Genomic DNA, 24,340 nt, shown 5'->3' with positions numbered 1-24,340 from the left:
ATGAACTAAAGTTATTTTACATAAATACCGCATTAAAAAGTTTTTGAGCCCTGAGTGGAACAGATTGCTACTGTACACTCACTTCACTGCAAAACTAGTCAAAGGTTCGCTGAAAAGCTGGTCAAAGGATTCAGTTTCATTTCCCTTTTTAATCTCGGTAAAAGCTATTCCTGAGAGTTTGAGCATGCACCATAGGCGTCCTATTTTGCCATTATTCGCCTCTACATGCTTCTTCCCTTCATGAGACTTTATGATACGACCAGGTTGCCTACACCAGTGGTCAAAGAGAAACAATATATTCTCACACTGATTATTATTTAAAATCTCTTTTGTTATGGATGAGAGTATGTCCAAAGGCTGCTTTTCCCAGGACAACACTAATGTTTTTAAATAGCCCCTGCAGGCAACCGGAACTTCAGATCTCTGAGAGCGACACATGCAGCCCTGAAATCCTTACTTTTCTTCACTAAAATGCCAAAGAAGGTCAGGGGAAAAAAACCTAGGTGGAAAAAGTGTAATTCATGCTGTTGCGTGGGAAGAGTGGTAGTGCTTGCAGAACAACTGCTCAGCTTTGAATTAAAAAAAAAGGTGTTTTATGATTTCTCTCTTCCCTTTCTGGCACTCTGAATTAAAATTTGAAGTGGCTATACATTGATACTAAGGATGCAGAAATTATTAAAGAAGGACATTGAAAGCAATGAACAGTTTATAATTATGTCCTAAAATTAATGTCAGTTCAACTTGATTTTATGTTCGTGTTGCACATGGAGAAAGCAGCATGTTAAAAGACTAAATTAACTAGGGGAAAAACATCAGGAGATCCATGCTTTGTTCCTGTTCCTGTCACAGATTTCATTAAGTTTTGGGAATTACACTTAATTTGCCTTGTTCTTTTTTCTTATCTGATAAAAACACCTTTTTTGAAATGGCTTTTAGATGGTATATTTTCCCTATGATACTAATGCTACCAACCTTTAATCAAGAACATTTTACTGTAATTACATGATTACATTAGAATAGTGCTTCACAACCCTTGCCATCACTGAAATCTCATTTTGGTGCATCACAAGGAAGTGTTCCCAGGTAGTCAAATGCTTTGACACTGCAACACTGTACATGATCTGCAGGCTCCTGTCAGCTGCCCTAGTGCAAACATTAAATTTAGATGTGGGTTCCCTTGTTTCTGTCTTCTGTGAGGGAATTAATAAGAGTGAAAAAAAAAAAAGCTAGAAACCGGAGAGTAGTGGAAATTTGTCACGGGATTAGTTATGCGCATGAAGACTTTCAAGTCTGCTAAGTTCTCAGACTTTTTATATTTTATCATTTAAAATAGAGGCACATTGTTTTGTATAGCGTATCAACAATGGCTCCCAGCTTTAGGAATAATATGTGATTGCAGATGCACTGCATGTATAACAGGAAGACCCTTGTCTAAACTCCTTTGCTGACCTTGAAAAACAGTGAGGTTTTTGAAGAGAGGTCAAAGCAAATGCACTATACAAAACCTTAAGGATTTAGTCCTTTGAAAATGGAGAAAAATTGCTTCAAAATTACATTTGTTATTTTTCTATTTTAATATTTTCAGATAATAGCTATATTTGCTGGTATAGCCAGTATTTACTAGTAGAGCAAATATTCAGATTGATTTTGTAGTCTTTCCCAAGTTGAAAGGTAGTTTTTAAATTGTGCAAAATCACATTCTGTTTGTCTCCTTGGCAGAAAAAAAAATAAATGAATACCACAAATTAGTGAGATGTGGGGTATTTCTATTGTTTCTGGAAGCAGATGTCCAGAATCTTTCTAGTCAAAATAAAGAGGACTTGATCCCATTTTTTTCCAAAAAAGTCAGTGGCAACTTTATAGCTGACTTTAAAGCTGACTGTTGGAGAGGTATTGACCCTGAACACAGCACTATTTTTGTAAAGTGATTTTCAGAACTCCACGCAATAGTTCATCAGTTGAGGAAAAAGCCTATAATCAAAACCTATGCACATACACAAGAGGGAAATCAGCTTCATCATGATTCTTTGACATTTTCTTGCTTTTGAGTAGATAAAAATAAAAGTGTGTGTGTCAGCTTTTTGGTAGTTACCCTGCAATCAGCTGGCCTAAAGAGACATTTCACAAGTTACATTATTCATCTTGGTGTTTTTTTGTTTGTTTGATTTTAGTTTTTTGTTAGTTTGGTTGGTTGGTTGGGTTTTTTGGGTTTGTGGGGGTTTTGTATTGAACATTACAATTCATCTTTTTTTTCTTTGACTTCTTTTCTGTCTCTATCTACACATATTCATAAAATATGAAGGACGAAAGAGCAAAAACATAACAAAGAGACAAGTAGACAAAAGAAGCTGGTGAAATTGATTGTAAATTATTATATTTATTTATCCATTAATAATGCAACACTTTCACAATAATCTCCCAAGCTTGCAAGTAGAGCAGTGGGATCAAAAAAGGATAAATGAAAAAGAAAATTATTATTTAATTAGTTCGTGATTTTTCTAATCTGTGAAACCTCTTTTATAAAAGACATAACCATTCCGTCTCAATTTTATTTAAATCGCTTACTTTAATTTAATCTATGTGTATTTTACATTCAGATTTTAGTTCTTTATAAAGGAGAAATTTTATTTCAGCAGTATTCTGAATTATAGAAAAAACTGCATTGAAAAAACAAACAGTGAAAAAACTGCATGTGGAGGTGTGTCATTTACAGTAACACAAATATTACTACTAAGGAAAAAGTCAGGATAATACTTCTTAGTATATTTCACAATAAATTATATGTTTTACCTTTTTGTTCTTCAGTTATAGGTATACTAATGCTTTTTAATTTTAAAATCCAATGTAAAATCTAGGATTTTAGGTTTGTGTATAGGAAGGTCTTGAAAAGCAGTGCATTCCAGGAAGAAATAAGCAGACTGTGCCCTTGTAATAGTTCACATCCCAAATTGATTTTAAACAATCTACTGTTTTTCATAAATATTCTCCATTAGCTTTTTTGGTCAGCTTCCTATTCTTGATTTACCCAATTTGCCAGATGTCCAAGTGGATGAGTCTGTCTGTAATCTGTTCTACTGCAAGGTGTAAGGGTAAGCTCTTTCTTGTCCAACAAGCTTTTTTGCAATTATTTCCACTGTCCGTTTGGAGATCGCTTCAATGAAACTGGCTCTGAGTAGTGTTAAACCTTTACACATGGCCAAGCTTTAAAGTATTTCTTCAAAGTTAGTGTCTGACTTTACAGTGTCCTGAAAACTAAAGTTATCTCAGATTTTATTTTCTGTAACTTTTTATTTTCATTTCGTGTGTTTGTCAGAGCTCTCCACAAGTTACCCAAGCTTTCAAATTTTACTGGTTTAAGATTCTGTAGGGATCAGATACACATAAAACAGAGTAAGCAGTCTTTTAATGACAGCGGTTGTTCGGGAAAAGAAATGTTGGGGTTTTGGCTATATATATATATATATATATATATATATATATATATTCAACTTGTCAGTAATGAGCAGTGTTCAACAATCTGTCATGGGAATGCAGGAAACCTTCCTTCTGAGATAGTGCTTTAGAGAAAGAGAGTATTTAATGTATTTAGTGCAGCCACAAAATGGTCCAGGTTCTTGGTCGTGAAAATCAGCATAGTGCCATTGAAGTGAATGAAACTTCAGATTATGACAGGTTAGATCTTTCTGAATGATGAGTGAGAACGCCTATTATATGTTCTTTTGCTGCCATACTAAGTTGCTGTTTTCAGTGCATCTGGGAATGGACTACAGGTATGATTGAGAACAAAAATGTTTAATGGATACAGAAAATTTCTCATGTTTTACTTAAGCAAACTTCTCTGTTTAAAACTGTTCCTACCAGCCTCTAATGCTGAATGTAACTATTCTTAGAGAGATCATTTTGTAGAATACAATTTCTTCTTCCCTGGGAATAACCTTCACTTCTTGCTGACAACTGAAGCCATTGTCTGTCTATATGCATAGATCTTCTTTTGGAAAATTAAATTTAAAATATCAATGCTAGAATAATTCTAATTTTTGAATCCCAAAGATAGTGCTCAGAACAGAATGGCTTTACACACAAATGCAAAATACTTACACACTAGGATTTTGCTAGAAGTTCTTGAATCCCAGGGGAAGATCAAAACTAAACTCTGTCAGTTCCACTTAACCATATGCATGATTTTTTGGTGCTGCAGGCCTCTAACTAAACAGAAATGGCCACTATTATATCTGTAAGGTTGCATGAAAGAAACAGCAATTTGTGAAATTAACTTATCTGAAAGGGTCCTTAATGTGCTTATTGAACACTACAATTTCTTGATAATATATTGTCAAGATATATATATGAAGATATATATCTATTGACATATATGTTATAGCATCTATTTCTTTATAATATGTTATATAACCTGAGGGTGGGTGCATGTTGTTTAGCTGACAAGTTGCTGCAGTGGGAGTTGTACTTGTGGCACCATCACTCAATGATCAGCATCTCACTCCTGTGTCACATCTGGTGCTTCAATCTAAGCTGTTAATTTACTTCACAACTGAAGGACTTCCCACATAGCAGAGAAGTGTCATTAAAAAAAATATTTATTTTGCATTTGTTAAAAAAAAAAAAAAAAGCCACAAATCTTGTTATAGGTTTCATCATGAAACATCATCTTACTGAGTTGAAAGGTGATAAAATAATATTAAATGTTTTTCCACTGATTTGTTACTCCCTAGTATATGGTCTAACTATATATTTCAAACATATAGGACAAGTATATTTTAAAAACCAGACAACCTGGACAAATGTGATAATCTATGTTCATTAGTACATTTTTGTGTCCTAATATTGTTGTTAACATACTTTTAACATACTTTTGTGTGAAATTTATGTGAGTGTAGCAGTGTAGCTCATACAGCTGAAATATTCAGCTCAGTGAATATTCAGATGAAATATTCAGCTCACTAGCTGAAATACTACAGAGGTCAAAATGGATACATTAGTCTATACAGTTTACAGTCCCTGTAGAACCTGTTTGTAAATGGTTGCAGAGGTGAAATTGGCCTTACATCTGAACTTTCTGCATCTATTGGCAGTAACTGTATGTTCTAGGGAGGTGAACATCATCTAAGTACTTACTAAGAATAGAGAAAATAGAAATGTTGTGAAACTGTGCTCAAGCCCTGTGTACTGGGAGCATGACATATTGCAGATTCCTACAGTCTGGAAAAAAATCCCTTCTGTTTGTTCTAGGAATGCTCACTAAGAACTCATACAGTTCCTAGTGAATCTGTGCAACTTTTTCTACAGCTTTAAAGAAGTAGCCAAGTTTTCTAGCACTGAGAGATTATGCTTTGGAGGTCTGTTACACGTTGAGACACTATGAACACCAAATATGCCTCAGCAATAGGTTAATTCCCCTGAGAGGTTCTTGTTTCAGATAACTGGGATGTATGTATGACTGGTCTCAACTGGTGAGCAGTTCACTTGATATAGAGTTATTATATAGATATAGAGTTATTCTGAGCATATAAAATCTGTAAATTATCTCTGGAGCAATGTACAATATCTATTAAGATATTGTTAAACAGTACTCATTAAAATGACATTTTTAACTACATGACTATTTCCTAAAATTAAGCAGCAAACCCATTAACATAAACCTTAAATAGCTGAAGTTTCTTCACTTCCAGTGTTTGACATCTTTAAGATATTTAGAGGAAATAACAGGTCACATGTCCAGATATTGGTTAACACAGTAACACAGTAAAGTAACTCTTCTTCTGGAGCTAATGCAGTCCATTCTTCAAGGTCTTTCATTGATGGCCTTTAGTCAGTGAGGAAGATGCTTACATTTTGGTTTATAATGGAATCAAAATAATCAGGGTCAAGTTTGCACTTTTCATTAATATCAAAATAGAAATTTCCTTCTAATCCAGGTGTATAATGGAGATACAAAAGAGGGCTGCCTACATATATATTGAGTTAGGCTAATAAATGTGGTAATTTTCAGAAAATGCAATCAGTTTAGAAGAAGCGCTAAGACGATTGCGTAACAGAGGATACTTAATATTTGCTGGTAAAGCATGCTGTGTGTGATTTTTTTTCAGTTGTTTTCTGCTTCGAAATGGTTAAATAGAAGTAACAGGCAGTAATTAGGTTTGGTGAGGAGGCTTCAGTTTCTTTCCCAGCTTTGGTCTCCACCCTGTTAACTGGTGTAGTTATCTATTGAACTGAGGGTTTATTATACAAAATGTCCAACATACTTTTCAGCTATATCTTAACGTGGTGTAAAAGTCTAAATTACTGCTGGTTGCTCCACTGGATTCTTTGCAAAACTTACCAATATATGGCCCAGAACATGCTCTGATTTCTTGCTAGTTTTTAACTTCCTTCAAGATGTTGATTTTACTGTAAGAGCTTGTATGAACTTATTGCAGATAATTTCTCTGGACATGTCCAGTCCTATAAGTTAATTTTAGTTCAACAGCTAACTTGGAACAACCGGAATAGACAAAGATATTACAGTATCTCTTTCGAAAAGACTGATGATTTCATTCAGTGTCTCAAGATCATGGACTTTAATCTCCCAATGAGCCATTGAATGTCTGTCTTTGTAAATGTAAAGTTCACATTTTTATCTTTCTATTAAATCTTTTTGAAGAAGGAGTGGGTGTCTGTGGAAGGCATGGGGACAGGGAGTGATTTTCTTTTAAAGTTTTAGCGATTTTCATCCAAGTGATGAAGCAAATGATTCTTTGGATGCATTATTAATCTTTTTAGATTAATGGATGTACATGCAGATTTCATTTGTACATTTCTAAATGTGTGCATTTAGAAATGTCTGCTTTTTAAAAATTGAACATTTTTATATGTATAATGTTGTGTATTTCTGCTTTAAATGTGACAGTATTCACATTTCTTTTAAATAAACCTACCTCAGTGTAAAATACAGATCATTGTAGCAACTCACACTAGTGGTGTTCACCTTCCTTGATTTGTGGGACTTTAAAAATTTTGTAATGGAAGTATGGATATTCTACACATAAAGTGTAGATTACTTTATATCATATTTGAGTCTTCCATGAAGCCCTTCAGAAGTATTTCATGTTCCTACAGTCCAGAAAAAACTATATGAAAATTGCTGCATTATAATACCAAAAAGCTGATCTATGTTTATTCTCTTTTAACCAAGTCATGTCGTCATAAATTGAATGCCCTTATAGAACTTCAGGTTAATTTGTTGCTGCATTTGGGGAAAAGAAAAAAAAAACCACCAAAACCTTAACATTATAAGCAATTTTTAGCAGATTTAGAATGTAATTCTATTGAAACTCTCAGTCATCTTGTCTCTATTATTTTCTGTAAGTTTTATGATGTTCCTTTTGGCTGTTAAAAAGATAAAGGGAAATTTTGCCTTGTTTAATTCAGATTTCTGTTTCTCATTTACCAAGTGCAAAATTGCAACCAAGATCTAATTTGGTACACAACAAGATATATAGTTCAACATGACTGGATGAATTAAACAACGGTCTGTTGCTTCTTGTATTATTTCTCAACCCTTACAGAGGCCATCTGTTTATGACATTTATGACTTGTCTCCTTCTAATTCATCTACCATTCTTAAAACTTTAAATATTGTTTCTGCCAAGTAAACAAAATCTTTTGGTATTCTTAACTTCTTTTGTGTAGGAATATGAGAAAAGATTACTTTTATTTGTATAGACATCCCAGAAAGTGATTATTTATTTGAAGCAATCTTGCTTGCATGGAAAATTAATTATTTGACAAAAAGGGACCATGTCTCAGTGATCTACCTGTAGGTACATGTTAGTTTAAGACTAATTCCTAACTTGAGATCTTCACAAAGGCTTTTCATTAAAGGAGTATAAAATACATTAGTAATACATGATAATGCCATTCTCCAATATAATCAGTCAGAAAAACACTCAGTTTCAAAACCCCACGAAGATTTATAAGCTTCGGCTTCTTTCACTGAAACTGCTAAGTGAAAGTTAAATGTCTTCTTCCTAGCTTAGCTTCTTTCTAGCTTTAGCTGCACTAAGGTTTGGAAGACTGAAGAAGAGGTCTTGCAGTTGTGGAATTTAATTTCTTGGAATTTCAGTTTTCTTATGGAGGATTTGGGAATATCTGTGGAACCTGGAAAGCAGAAGAGTAGAAAAACTGTGAGGTCTCCCACCCTGCAGCTAGCTTTGTTCTTTTCTCTTTCCTTGGTTTCCTTGTCATGGATCTATCATTCCTTGGATAGAAATAAGGAATAATAGGAATAATAAGGTAATAAAAAGTCCACAGCTTTCTTCTGCTTACAGCATTTTGATGGCAAACAAAATTTAGTGGATAAATGAAGGTTATCAGCCATAGAGGAGGTAGTGTCTCCCACCACTACTGAAACTTAGAGGTGATGTTCATGTATGAAATTTCTTCTGTCTGCTAGTAATTGTTCCCCTTTTCTCCTCCATGATATGGCTTGCTTTACTTCCCTTTCCTGAATTTGTCACATTGCTATTTTGTTGTGTGCAATGGAAGAGGATTATGGCTTTTGTTCAGGTTACAGTTCTTAAAGGTACTTCACACAGCTCTGAAATACTAGCTTCCCAACAGCATTTTACTCATTTCCTGAGTGATTCTGCAGTTTGACAAATCTGTGGGAATAATTTGTTTGCCAAAGTAAATTAAAGTGTAGGTGTATGAATAATTTCTAATTATTCTAATTTTAGTGTCATTTAGAAACAAAACAGTAGTTAATAGTATAAGCTCATTCTTCTTTTAGGTTTGAGTCCATGTTGAATTTTACTGTTCCATTTACGGAGTCATTTAGTTTTCATAATTACTTAATAGAGCAGGAGTTATGATGCTCTTGAGCATGACTCTGAGCAACAAATGGGCTGAAAGAAATAAGGAAAGTAACAGACAAAATTGACAGAAAATATTTTAAATGAGGAGGCTTCAGAAGGAAGAGGAGTTACCACATGTGGACTTAACAGAAGATTCAGTTATCTAGCAGTGTCCTGACTAATGTCCTAGCTAATAATGGATTTTACAGGATAGGTTCTATGCAGCATCATATTTTTTTGTACAACCAAAAAGGTTTTAAGTACAAGGGATAGAGGTTTACAGCCATAAGCACAGAGTTCTGGCACAAGTACAGTTTTGAATGAAGAGAAATTTAAGGTCTTTTTTTTTTTTTTTTTTTTTTTTTTTTTTTTAAATAAACAATTACTGTCAATATGATTGAAGACAGACATACAAAAAGCAATAACAACAAAATGTGGTGGAAGTCCATTTCAGCTTTGGGGATGTATTGTCTGCAATATAGTACAACAAAAGACATCCAGGATAAAAGCAGTGCTCACAGCTGAAGAAAACAAAGGTATTGATCTATTGCAAGGATCATTTTTTTTTTACACTACGTGCACAAAGGTGTGTTCACTGTTGGAATTTATCTGTAGTAGCACTGTTGATATTTCTGAGTAATGTTCATGGAGTCTTGTGTCTAGCAGGGAGAAGGGAAAAAAATACTTCCCTCACAAAAGTTTGTCTTCTTTTTCTCCTCTTCCTGCTGAAGAAAAATGGAAGTGCTGAGTTCAAATGTCATCATACTGACCTTGTTGGTTTTGTCTTATTCATGACTGGTCATGTCTGGTGTGCATACTATTCAACTAAATAGTTATAGTGGAGTTTCAGCTGCACAGAAATTAGTTAAAAGTTTGGGAACAACTCACCAGCACATTTGTCACATTGCCTTTATTAATTGATACAGCTGGAATTTTGTGATCAACATTGTTTGACAAGGACTGGGACCATGTCACCTGTACACCAAATCATATGTAATGGAATGTAGATCAGTACAGCCCATGGAAAAGCTGTCAGAAGACAATGTTATTAGGAGTGCATTTATCTGCTGAGATCATGTATCTGGCAATTTCAGTTAGTAGCAGGTCAGTTAGTTTTGCTTTCATGGTCACCACTCTGCTAACACAACTCCTTAGCCTTCTATATTATGAAACAGAAAATTATTCACCACATTTTCTTCCTCATAAAATTCTAAAATTCTTGTGCTGCTCAAAAGTATAAATAATATTGAAAGTAATTATTCTTCCGGCAGAAAGGAGCAAATTTGTTTCTTCAGCCTGTGTGACTGCTTACACATCAAGAAAAGACTTCAAAACTGCTGCAGATGTGCTGCAGATAAATGTTTGCCACTCTCTAACAAGGTTACATTTGTACCATCTTCATTTGGATAGTTTTGACTGTTTGGATCCTTTCCATAAGCTAAAATTTGTTTAATTTTTTTACCTGATAATAGAACAGATTGCGTTAGCATTCCCAGAAAGGTTGTTTTTACAGAAAATAAGGCAAAATTTTGCTTTCTTTTTACAGAAAAAAAGGCATTCATTTATCTGAGTGATACCACTGCTGCAGGAAAGGACTTTTTCTGTGACAAAACAAAGGGTTTTCTGATACACTCCAGCGTTGATCAAATAGATTTTTCATCAGACTGTTTTTAGGCTGCAGTTTTAAGCTTTAACAATGAGCAAAGGTACCAGAACCTGAAGCTTTCAGTGGTTGTCTGACTTAAAGTGTGTTTGTATGTGACTGTCACTAGTACTAGTAAGATGACTTTCACTTAAGTTTGCAAACATGAGTTCATTAAGTGTATATAGATTACCACATGTGGTATCATTTGAACAATTATGAGTAATTCAGATCCACTGTTTAGCAGGAGCTTTTTTCTTCCTCACAAGGATACTCATAAACGTTGCTTATTATTTATGGCAAATATGTATTAAATATTATTTTTAGACTAGCATAAAGAAAATTTAATACTTTGTGCATCAAAAAATTGTTGCTGCAATGTGAGCACAGACTCTAATGAAAACAAATGGCTGATACACAGACCTTATTATAGAACAGTATAGCTCCCAGTATACGACTTTGCTTGACCTTACACTTGGTCTACTGGTGATATCACAATTTGCAAGCAAGCACTGTCTTCTTCAGTATTAAAGCATTCTGCTTTTTGGAAAAGTGAGCAGCTGATTCAAAATTGGAGATTTTTTTTTTTTTTATCTTCTAAATGAATGTTATCTGTATGCATGCCAATTCTTAGTAAAATAAATACTATCTGGCCCATTAAAACCTTCATTATTACTTCTATATTTCAGATTTTAGTTTTCTTTTGAACAAGGTGTCCTGAATGAAGTTATTAGATAAACTATTGCATTTGTACATAACCATATAAAAGGGAAAAAACTTCCATGTTTATTAAGGTGCTTATATTAAGGAGCCAAAAGGAAAATTAAAGCCCACTAAGCAACTTAAATGAGCAATTACTTTAGCGTGGCTGTGCATTTTTACTCTGTCGAAACCATATTTATATTTTAAATTTGACATTTTCTGAATGTGTAGTACTAATAATTAGACATGCTCTACTTGGCATAAACACTGCTATATTTTCTGATCCAGTTAGAATTCGTGAGAGAAAAGGTTCTACTGTGCTAAACTGCTTTGCTGCAGAGTTCCCAAGAAAATGGCCTTTATTTTTAAGGGAATGGATTAGATGCCTGAATGTGAAGTACACTGGAGAAATACTTAATAAAACAAGTATTTTTCAAGCCTGTAGGAACTAGCATTTTCTGTTTGCATTTCATCATGCTAATTATTGTTTAAAGAGTTCCTTAGGTGAATACACTTGGCTCATTTTATGAAGTTTCATTCTGTTCATTATGCAGGACAGCTAATTAATGCTGGAAGTGTTATTATTTTAAGAGAGATTGTGTAACCATTGAACTACAAACATCTTGGAGAGGCACTGTAGGTGTCAATATTTGACACCTTACTCTTTAAGGAATTACAGATAATTTATGATTTTTTCTCATCAAAACTCTGCTTTAGCTGTCATAGAAGAATAAACACAACTTATTTCAGATATTAAACAAGGAGGATCTTCAAAACAAGTTCTCTGAAAGTAGTTACTTTGTTATTTTTCAAGCCAACTTGTGATGATTCACAGTATTTTTAAATTATCTTTTTAAATTATCTCCATTTCTCCCTGTCAGCTGTGCTCACTCTCAGCATCCAGTTGTATTGATTTATATGAACAACCTCAGTTGCATTAGTCATAATGAAATTAATGGCAAGTTACATCACTTTTCTCTGACTGTGTTTTCCAAAGCAGAACAATGTAACTGCATTGGAACATATTAAATGTTATGTTAACAGTCACAGAATCCTGTGTTAAAGTTAATTTATGTTGAGCTGTGGAGTGATACATGCTGACAAAAACAGAAAAACGCAGAATTGAGGCTGACAGTCTGTCCTCCCCTTATTGTATAGATTTGGTGCAGCACATGCTATATGTAACCTCATGCTGTGATCTGAGACCTAGCCAACAATTGCCACAATAGGGAACAGTCAGAATGGTCTTTCAGCCACTGCATCAAATCTTATTGTCCTTTTTGGATACCTTTTAGATCTCTAAATATACTTTCAGTAATATAGTTTACTCAGCAATTTTAAGAAAAGCATTTTAGCAATTCCAGGTGTTGATGAAATAAAGAAAATATGTACGGCTTATTTATAAAAACATACGTTTCAATCTTTCTTTATTTCAATTTACTTTAAAAATCACATGAAATTAACATCTTGAGAATGGTTAAACTCTACTTTGGAATCTTTGTGATTCTGCTAGGGGTAACTGCACATCTGAAAGGGTAATGTGGACCTTGCATTAGCCCTCTTCATGCCTTCTTCTGTGGATGCCCAATCTTCTCTGCGTGTGAAGATTCATTTCTCCTTGACCAAATACAGTTCTTGTACTTCTGCTGATCACTGCAAAGCCTTTAGCAGCAAATATTATTCCCAGAGCTACCTTTAACACAAATGTACTCGGGCATAATTAGATGAAGTCTGCACTCGCTTAAGGTTGTAAAATAAATGCTATCACTGCCTGTGCTCCTATCATCCTAGCTATATCCTAGCTTCATACTCTCTTCTGCTCAACTGGATTTTCTCCCTTTGGTGGAAACAGAAACACTGTTACCATTGTGCTTAAACTGTATGCATTACTCTCAAGCTAATCACCTTCTCTGATAACTGTCTTCAAAATTGTTCCTGGAAGAACTATGTTGTCCTGATGCTGTAGCTGTCCATATGCTGTATCTTTTGAATCACAGAATTGTTTAGGTTGGGAAAAACCTTCCAAATCATTGACTCCAACCATTATGCCAGCCATAACTGCCAAGTCCACTGATCCAAGTCCCTGAGTGCCACATCTACATGTCTTTCAAGTACCTCCAGGAATGGTGACTCCATCCCTGCCCTGTGCAGCCTTTCCTGGTGATTGACAACACTTCCAGTGAAGAAAGTTTTCCGGGGATCAAATCTAAACTTCCCCTGTCTGACCTTGAGGCTGTTTTCTTTCATCCTGTTACTTGTCACTTGGGATAAAAGACCAATCCCCAGCTGGCTTCAGTCTCCTCTCAGGGAATTGTAGGGAGCAGAAAAACTTCCCCTGAGTCACCTTTTCTCCAGGCTGAACACCCCCAGCTCCTTCAGCTGCTTCCCATCAGACTTGTGCTCCAGACCCTTCCCCACCTCCAGTGCCCTTCTCTGGACACCCTCCAGCACCTCAATGTCCTTCTTGTAGTGGGGGGCCCAAGACTGAACGCAAAATTTGGAGTGATGCTTGACTAGCTCTACATCTTCAGTGGAACTTCCTAAATGTAACAATCATATTAGTGTTGGTTACATAGGTAACAATTGGTTGTTGATGCAAGAGGGCAAAACTAGTGTATGAAGATACTCTAAACAAAATTAAAATATCCTAAAAGTAAGAAACACTTGTAAGAGCAGTAATGGTGCACATAAATTGCTTTGTCTGAATGTTCTTTTTTCTGACCCCTTTTTTAATGCTATGGAAATGCCATAATAGTACTGTAGTCACATCACGAGGTAAGATTGACTGTTGCTGCTATCTTTCAGACTGCTTTTCTAATACAAGCCTAAGTATTTCTGCAGTATGTTATAGACTAATGTTCACTCTCCTACCACCATCTGAAGTTGAATAGTTTCTCCCTACTCTTTATGGAACTCTTGACTCTCAAGAGTTACTTTCAAACTGTGGTCCTCAAGAGTGTGAGAAGTAACTGTTGAACTGGTATTAAACATACAGGTCTGTTGCAGAGAAATTTGACAATCAGGATGTGTGATGCTTTAGCAGATATGTTGAGGGTTTGCATTGGTGTGTTTGTTCACTTTTCTAGCAGTTCACTGCACAGCCAAAATGTTACGGATGTGCACATGGAAAGAAGTGACGAAAACTTTTTTATTATTTATTTAGGAAAAAAAGGAAGAAAAATAGTTAAAGAGGAAACATAATGTACCAGAGAATGATATTCCACAGCTATAAAGAGTTTTAATAAAGATATTATTATTCTACCTTATCAAAAATATTCATGTATTTGCATGTATACAAATATGCCTGTGTGCATATGTGTAGGAATCTTTTCTTTCACTTTTTTAGTTTTTGCTCCTTTGTCTTTTCTTCATTTCTTTCAAAATGTGTTATGTTTCATAAGATCACTTACTTTCTGTTCTGCCTAGCATTTTAAATGTAGCTACTTTTTGATAACATAATCCATAGTGTCTTGAAGTATGCAGTAATTTTTTCCATTCTGTTCAGTGCTGTTCTGTTCAGTGTCGAGTTCCTGCTCTGGCTTCCCAGGAATACCACTGTACAGGATTACACAACAATCCTAATCCTATTGCATGAACCCCAGTTTTCTAGACTTTACTTGCCATATTGCAAGATGACTGAGTAAGGAGAGTGAGTATGAACTGGCTGGGTTAGAAAAATAAATATGTGATTCTTATGAACCTGTACTCTTAAAGTAGAGAACAGTAAATACTGTATTGATATCTTAAAATGGCATTTGGTTTGTTTCTGGGAGTTAAAAATTCTGCATGGTCACTGAAGTACATGAACAGCCTATCTCGTGTAACAGCTCAGGCTCTGTGGTTTATTTGAGTGTATTGCCTGTTGCATTTTGGGAAAGTATTGCCTTTGACTTTTTATGTGTTCTGATGAACAGTCAAATATCTAACCTCTTGTTGGGTGCAGAACAGTTATAAATCAGGAGTTAAGAAATTCTAAACTTTCAATAGCCATTTTCTTCCACTTTTAGATTGTGTACACAAAATTCTATTTTTGTAAACAGATTTTATCTTCTAGTACATATTTGGCTCTTTCTTCTCAATTTGATTCAATTTTATGTACTAAAATTGTGTCTATTGTACTCTACTTGCTGCTAAGCTTATCAAAACTTAGGAGTTGTTACACTGAATCATGATTTAAGTGGTTATTGTTCTACCATCAAACAGTGTGAAATTCTTTAGTGCGTGACAGAAGTAACATGCTGTCATGCATTTTTTAGATGTTCTTCATCCTTCAGTCTTTTAAGCTTTTTGATGTGTACCCTTTCAAATTGATGAATTTATGACTCCTCTTTAAAAGGGCAAAATGCATAATTCTGTTGTTCTTGAGCTTAGGGATGTATGTTTTCAACATTTTCTGTCTTTGGCAGAATGAGTACAGACCCCTGTCACAGATGTCATCTTTGTCTCAGCAAGTATTTGCAGGCCATTGAGCAGGCTTTTCAAAGTCACTATTTATTAATCAGAAGAGTACAGTAGCTAGATTCCTTAGGAGAGAAAGACAAAGCTAAATGTACAAAAGGGTGTGTTCCCACATCATTTAGGATTACTTTCTGTCATTCTCCAAAGAGGCACTCTCTAATCTTGCCTGATCTCACAATTGAATGGGCTAAACCGTTAAATTCCCTCTCTGGGAAAACATCTTCAGTCTCTAACAACCTCTTACAATCCCATGTGACTAAGAGCTAAGGTAAAATTCTTATTTTTTGACAACCAGCATCTCTGTATCCTGATTTTTTTTTTCTTCTGTGAACTTTGGACTTGACAAACCTAACTCATTTATCAAAATAGACTGTTAATAAGTGATTGTAATATTTTGAATTATATACATGTACATATTACATATGTACAATTATATACATATCATTAGTAACTAAAACTGTATATTAATTAATATATCTTTACCAAGTGATACAAAGTGATTTTTCCAGCTTCTGCCAGTTTATCATATTAAACTGTTCCAGCAGAACATTAAGTCATCTTTACATCTGTCCATATTTGATGTTCTGCTTTCTGTGACTGTATCTATAGCCCCTGGAGTGCGCTAAGGTATGGCTTTTTAGAAGCATTCACAAGCGTTTAGGAGCGCTGCATACACCAGTTATCCAAACAATCCAAGATTTCAAAACAGGTTGTTTTTCCTATCTCTCTAGGTTAGTGCATTGCATGTCTTTTTGCATCCTTGTATTGAAGATTTGGGCAGAGGGGATGCTTTGTTTTGATTTGTTTTTGGTGTTGGTATGCATTGACTAAAAAATACTGAAATGGCTGAAAAGTCACAGAGCTATGTTCAGGATTAATAGATTTAATTTAAACTGAAGACGTGTTTATGATTAATTCATGGCTGTCAATGCTGGATTCTTTCTTGAGAGACCAGTATAAAAACACAATAAACTATTTTCTGTGACTGGTCATACTTTAGCTTTGTTCTTAATATGGACTTTCAGTGAAACAGGTGCTTAGTAGTTGTAACATTAAAGATAATTTTGAAAGATCATTCTTTTCTGTATTTTCAATTTAATTTCTAGTTTAGAGCAAAGCTTTGCTTGCATTGTAGAACAACAAATAGTAACGTTTGTAAAACAAACAAATGTTTAGGTTTTGTACATACTTCTAGTCTCACCAAATAGCCAAGATAAAGAATAAATCAAGCATTAAGATTAATTTTACTTGGGAAGTCATGACCCTCTAAGTGCCATGTGTTTAATGGAGTTTTATCTGTAGGATAAAAGTTGGTTAGCAATTACCTGTTCTCTTTGTATCAGTCAATTATGTTGGCATTAAGTACTGCAATGTATACTCCACCAACTTAGTGGTAACCATATACCACAACCAGACCCTAACCAAGTAACTATATACCAGTTATTTTTGTGACTCTCAAAGAGAAAACATTTACCTGTGTTAAATGTATTTTATCTTTAAAATATAAAATAAAATACTTTTTTTGCATGAGAGGTGTCTCTGTCATCTTTCCCTCTCATGTGAGGTCTTTTCAGTCCTTGGGACTTGCTTGCCTCCAGGGATTTTCCTTATGGTTCTTTAGGTAACAAATACTTGAAACAATGAGATTTTATCTTTAAAACCTAAACCAGAAATACATAAATACATGTGTTATCATTTTGAAACACCTTCTTTTTTTTAGAGTGGTATCACCTGTTGAGGGGTTTGCCACTATACTCCCAAATTAAGGTCAAAATATTATTTCAGAGAGAAGAGATTTAACCAGATTTTCTAAAGTCTTAGAGAAAACGGTTCCTCGAGGGGTACAGTCTATCTCCTTTTCATTTCCTGAGATGTCTGGTTAGATTGGTTTCCCGTTGTAGTCGTGCCACTCTATCTTTCTGCATTTTATTTTAGTCCCATCCTTCATTCTCAAGAAATGTTGCCCAAGCCACTTACGCACAAAAGTTTAACAGTAAAATTATCACAGGACACTCAAGCAGCCTGAGGGAGATGAAGACAGTTGGGAGAAAACTGAGTACTCCAAGTGTTTTAAAATTAAAAATTTGCCATGCTGAAAGGTGGTACAGCATTCCACTAGGAAAATTTTTGAGGTTGGTTGTCGAGCTGTTCATGGATTTAAGGTGTTAAAGAGTCAACTTTGTTTCTAAACATCTCTAGGATTTATAAAAGGTGAAATATTTACTTCTTCACATACTTTTCTGAGTACTGTTTTGTGAGCACGTGCTATAAATATTGAAATACCAATAGTGTGAAATATTTTTTAAATGAACACTGACCAATCTCCCTTTTGCATCACTTCTGTACCATAGGGAAATGATTTGCTTGTTCTCCTGTATGTCTATTATATGGATGTCCTGTATGGGAATTTAGTTAGGAAATAAAGATTGATTTGATTATGAGAACAGTGAAGTTCAGGGCTATGTCCTCTGTTTATGTTTTTATTTAAATTTCAAGGGAACTTCAGTGAAAACCAGGAATGTACTTAAATGCATGACTGTAAATGGAATTGGCTGAGTTTCCTGGTAGAAACTCTCTCTTGCTTTGCTATTTCTTGGTGGCACTGAAATGTAGCTCTTATGAGAGGTCTTGATTATGAAGGAATTAAAAACTACCTGTCAGCTGGATGTGCAAAAGACTGAGCAGAATTAGAGTTTTTACTAGGAAGCCAGCACAAACTGGATGTTGGAGTGATACATCCATGATAGCCTTTACTTCTACAAGATGAACTACAGTGCTTGATGCATGATTTATATCAGGATATGATGAACAAACGTTTTTATTTAGGTCATCAAAATACCCTTACAATTTCAAAACAGAAATAAATGAACTGCATAAAAAGTTGTATCACACAGTGAATCTTTCGTTTGAGGCATAAGCAATTTGAATTGTGAGCTATGTTTCCTCTGCTGGGTGAGCATGGTATCAGAGAAATCAAGCAGTGATTTCTTCAACTGCTATGCATGGTCGCAGCAGCTAAACATCTTTTGACACATGGAAATGGAGTTAGGCATGTACTGCCTCTCTGCACATAACAGATTAGCTGAACTGCAGAATTTGTGTAATTTTCATGGCAGACAGCCACCAACCTCATCAGTGCAGGGGCTAAACATGCACAGTTAGTATCATGGGCAAAATTACTGATTTTTTTTTTTTCCTTATGACATCAAGATTTGCTCTGGAGAATAAAATTCTGTTGTTCTAAAGTTTTTATAGGCATGCATTTGTAAAGAAAACCCTTCTCTATGTATAAGAAATACTTAATCTATACTGTAGGGAGTGTTACTATAAGTTAAGGTTTGCCTTTGTAGATTTAATAATATATTAAAATCAGTTGTCAGTGTATTGCCTATATTCAACAGCATTTTACAATTGTCAGGTCTTTGTGTCTAATTGCATGCTAATTTTTAAGTTATTTTCCACAAATCACTGGAAATGAAATATCAAACTTATTTTGGTGACTGTTATAACCTTTTTGCATTCAGATATTTGTAATTTACCTGCATGATTTTCATCTTTCTCTTTTGTTTCTAATTCAGTAGAACAATGTAAATAAAAGATAGAAAAGACTTTTCTGATTGCCTATTTTTTGTCTATCTTGTAGAACATTTTCTTTTCTCTCCCAAGTTTTGTCCACTCATACTTTAAATAACTCAGGCAAATGAGAGTAACTCCATAATGCCAACAACAGCAGAAGATAATTTCAAAGTCCACTAAGCTCAATTGTTACACCGCATTATTAACACCTGAATGTATTAGTTTCTTTGCTAATTTTATTTTTATTACATCTGCTTATTGCGGTTTCAACTCTCAAAAACTTCTAAAGTTTTTTTATAAATTAGGCTCCCTAGGAGTTAGTACGTAACTGTCAGAGCCGTCTTATTAGCTTTGGGCTATATAATTAATTAAAAGATAATGCAATATGTTCTTTTGCATAATTTATGTTTTATATAGGTATTAATAGATAAATATTATATGTCTCTATTACATAATGTTACATTCAAAAATAAAAATATAATGGAAAGTTCTGTGAGAAGAGCTACTATTACTTCATAATCCTTGGCTTACTGATTGATTTGTCCTTTGTATAAAAACCCTTAGAGTGACTGGAAATTTTAAATTGTAATTATTGCACATTTAAGTGCTTATGATGTTAATGAAAAAAGGAGTAAATAAATGCAAAAATTATTTTTGCATGAATGCATATATGTCTATAATACCCTGGTGTAAGGATGATATCAATCATAATTAATTTTTAAAATCATTTTTGTCCATGCCTCACTGATGGTTGACCAAATGCAGTGCCTTGTACAATTGTGTTTTAGGTAATAACAGGAAGAAAACAGAAATTCAGTTAAGCTTTACAGAGGTTTATTTTCAGTTAAATTGAAATAGGATTTATTTATTAAGGAAGCATTCTGCAAGGTAGTAGGTGCATATCATTAAAATATATCTTTAATTGGATATAATTGTGTTCCATACACCAGATTTCCAAACAGTTGTATTTGGTAATATTATGCAAAACCTGGGTATTTGTTTCCAGACATAAAAATAAGTTTAAACTAAATTAAGAGTAGGCCAAATTTCAGTTGCTTATATCAGAGATATGTATGTGGTTTTTTTCTATTGTAGCATCCTTAGACCTGATGACAACACACATGGCAGCCCCTGGTTTACAGGTTATGCACAGTTGAAGAGGCCTTTTCTCTGACAGACATTTTTGTGTGAGGTAGTAGATGTATTTACATGTGTCACTTTCACTTAATCAGTTTAAAATAAAGTGAGGTTAAATTACAATTTGCTCTTAGTGGTGGTGCACTAAGGATGGAATTTGTCTGGTTTTCTCAAGTATTCCAGCTGATGATCTAAAAGATGTTTTCCTTTGCTAAAAACCTTGTCCTTTCAACTTCTCAGCTGCAACCAAGTACCATTACAACCAGAAAACAGTTTTACTTGATACAGCTCAAGGCTGTAGGGGTGATTTTCTAATTCCAGTTGGAGACGTTACACTTTATCTTCTGCAGAGTAGGAACTGTACATCAGTTGATTTCCATTCCACAAAGCTAGCACTAGAAAAAGAAATATGGCATCTTGCTTTTGCCAAAATAAATGGGAGTATAAAAAGGAGAAAAAGGAATTGGATACCTTGTTAAATATTCAAAAAAAGAAGAGAGCTTCATATATCAAAGCCAGTATCTTCAAACTACATGGAGGATTTTTGTGTATCCTTCTCTACTGAATTTCAGTGTGTCAGGTTCTTCCCTTTGATTGCTTACCATGTTTTTAAGCCTGGCTGTCGTTAGTATTGAAACACACTTTTGACTATTCACTGCTGATTGTGCTACAAGCTCTCAAGTCACAGAATTCAGACATAGTTTTGTAAGGGTTTTGCTTGTTTTCTTGTTAAACTACTGCCAGGCTTTTGAAGAATAGCAGTGAATTCTGATTATTGTGGGCAAATGCAGAGAGGAAGAAAAGCTGTTGAGCATTTTCTTAGCTGAAACTTGTGGCTTAAAGTATTTTGCTCACACAAGCAGGAGAAGTGTGTGTACTCAGTTAAAGAACTTGAGGATGAAATAGCCAAGCTCCTAGCTGCACTGTGTAATCCTTCACTTAAACCTGCCTGACTACCACAGGATTGCCTTGCAGAAGTATTCAAAAAAATGTTTCAGGGAGGATCAGAAAAATATTGACTGATAAATCTGGCATTGTATAAGGCGAGTTAGTTATTATATGATATACAAAAAGTTAGTGAAGGTGTGAATAAATACAATGTATCCAAGAAGAGCTGACACAGCTTCTGTTAAGAGAGGTTGTGCTTCAGTGCTTTGAAGAGGTCAGGAAACAATAAGGAAGACCTGGCTGGGATAGTCTCTTGGGATTTCCAGGAAGCATTTCTGACAAGGGAAGCTGGTTTTTGAAAGAGGAAAGAATCCTGAACTGCAGGATGTTATGGACATTACATTTTGTGGGCAGTGAGACTGATCAGATGAACTTATGAGAGTATAGAGGCATAAACCCTAGTTTTGAAAATCCCTGGCCACATTTTTCATCTAAGGAAAGTGTTCTGGAAAGGTATTGTTAAATTTTCAGCAGTTCTCATGGCCCTTCTTTATCTTCCACTGCTGAATGCTGATAGAAACTGAATAGTGTTTTCTCTAACCCAGAGTGTTCTTGTAAGGGTGCAGTTGCACACATTGAAATTTCGAGAAAATGTGGTCCACTGGCATTTTCAAATGGCATACCTTCTGTGTTTAATAGATGAACTGTTGCAATGTATTTGAACAGTTTGGGCCAGAACGTGCCCCAGCCAAACCACCTGCAGTTATCGTTATCAGAACCCTCAGGAGTTCATCAAGGTTACGGAGAAAAACAGGGCTAAAATAAGAAGAGTCTGGGAAATAGAATACCAGGAATGCGAAACCTAAATAAAGGAAGCACAACTTGATGATGAGCTCTGACCAGTTAGGCGTCCTGAAGGACATGTGCTCGCCGCGTGGACAAGCCCAGGAGAACCAACCAAGTGATGTGTGAACGCAGGAACGGGCATTTTAGAGCCTATAACTGTAGCTTAATGTAAACATAAATGGGCTTCTGCTCAGTCATATTGATTGTGTGTCCACATGCCCGTTCTCCTGCAATGAACTGTAGCAGTATATGACTTCAGTATAACATTGTACACTCTTGTCAAAATACTTGGTTTTCCAGAGAGATGTCTGCTAATCTGGGGACAGATTTTGTTAGTGTTCTAATGGTCTTTAATGGCACTTCCATGAAAGTATTGTCTGTTGATGTTCCTCTCTTTGTCAGTTTTACATGAAGGACGGAAAATAGCAAAATATGGTTGTAACTTTACAAACAGTGGCAAAATATTCAAATGAACTTACATTATTCTAATGTAGTGGAAGGCTTTCAGTATTTTTGCATTACTTCAAGTGGAGGTACAATTATCTAAAAATTATGCACTTCTTCCCTTTCCAAAGCTTCCAAGAATGTTTTTGGCCTTTTTTGGATCATTTTGTTTGCTAATCAAGTCCACCTAGATATTTATAATTGTACCAAATACCCTCACTGCTGTACACCATCAATACAATTCTTTGCAGAACCACTGGAAGGTGAGGTGGGTTCTTTTTCTCTTCTTCTGGATCTCAGTTACATGCTGATTAGCTAAGATTGGTATCTTGTAAATCAAGAGCTACCAGATCTTTGTAATTCCTTTTTTTTTTTTTTTTTTTTTTTTTTTTTTCCCCTAGTATTTGGGAATGTAGCATGAGCAGAACAGCCCCATAACTGCTAAAAAATCAACTCTTTAAAGATACATGCATTACTTGGAACTTGGAATAAGTCACTCCTTCATCTTCCTTTTTGAACAGCTGCCTTATAACCTGAGTTAAAGACTGAACATCCTACCTCTTGATTATATGCAGGTGGCCGACTTCTACACAAGAAGCCTTGGCCTTTTTTCTTAAACTGAGATTTTTAGCTGCTAAGACTTGTTAATAAATCCCTGCTTGACTTTCTGAGTCCGTATTTCTGAAGTGTTGTAGTCCATGGTGACCAGGGAGCCAGTGAATTATTTCTTTTGTATTTTGTCAATTGTTATGTCATGACAAAACCTTCCCAGCTGGTCAGGTCCCTTGTGGTTTCTCTCAGCCCATTCAGAACTTCCAGATCCTCTTTCTTTTCCTTTAATAAAGGTTCAATTTTTTTCCTTTAATTCTGTATGATGTTTTTAATTCTTTCTTTGTCTTTACTGGAAAAGTGTTTTTGAAGAAAACTTGGAAGTGAAACACACCATTATTCTTACATCACCAATATGAAGAACAGAAATAATGCAATTTAAGAATATAATTGTAAAATGTATGACATGAAATTTTCTAAAATCATGTTTTAGTGATATGCAAAATGTCCTGTCCAAAAATCTCAGTGCTCTCTTGGTAGTATTATTTTCCTGGAAAAAAACCTGTTAGTAGTATAAAGTATATTTTCTCTAAAAGGTGAGATAGAATTGTTTTTAATCTGTATTTATTTCAGTTTCAATTATTGATCCTTGATTCTTCTGAAAAAAGTAAAAGAATTTGTATAGAATATATATCTAATTGGTCTATTTATCCTGCTTGATAGAAAAATATAGGAAAAACATATTTATATTTAAAATATAGGAAAATATGTTTATCTGTGTGTTTGAAGTTCAGAATTATGATGCCTTTTACAAAGTGCATGATGTCTGTTTCTCAAAACTTGATTTCAGCATTATTCAGTGTGTGTGTGGAACTGAGGTATCTGCAGAACAGTGTGTTTCATGCCTTTAATGTCTTTCCAGCTCTGATAGCCATTGGGAGGTACAGCATGACAATAGAGACGGTGGATGTTGGATGGTGCAAGGAGATCACAGACCGTGGAGCCACCCAGATTGCTCAGCGTAGCAAATCCCTCAGATACTTGGGACTGATGAGATGTGATCAGGTAAGGAGCCTTTTGTACCTGATTCTGAGGGTGAGAGTGTTCCTCTGTTTGTGTGAGGGAGGCGGAAGGATTTATGTTTTTCTGAACAAAAATGTTCAGTATTCACTACTGAGGCAACTGTTCCGGTGTGCTGTGTTCACATATGCCGCTCAAAAGGAGCCCAGAGAACTAGAAGGATTGTTAT

The 24,340-nt window shown here is 34.9% G+C and overlaps 1 protein-coding gene across 1 annotated transcript in view; it reads left to right on the top strand.

Annotated features, from left to right (window-relative positions):
• FBXL17 (F-box and leucine rich repeat protein 17) overlaps nucleotides 1-24,340 on the top strand; it is a 275,881-nt gene that overhangs the window by 236,901 nt on the left and 14,640 nt on the right. Inside the window, exon 8 of the mRNA XM_066339699.1 lies at nucleotides 24,014-24,156. Coding sequence (XP_066195796.1) covers nucleotides 24,014-24,156 — 143 coding nt within the window. The remainder of the gene's footprint in view (nucleotides 1-24,013; nucleotides 24,157-24,340) is intronic.

Source organism: Sylvia atricapilla, chromosome Z, assembly GCF_009819655.1.
Source record: "Sylvia atricapilla isolate bSylAtr1 chromosome Z, bSylAtr1.pri, whole genome shotgun sequence".
Lineage (NCBI taxonomy): Eukaryota > Metazoa > Chordata > Aves > Passeriformes > Sylviidae > Sylvia > Sylvia atricapilla.
The sequence above is the reverse complement of the archived record's forward strand: the minus strand, read 5'-3'. Positions and strand labels throughout refer to the sequence as shown.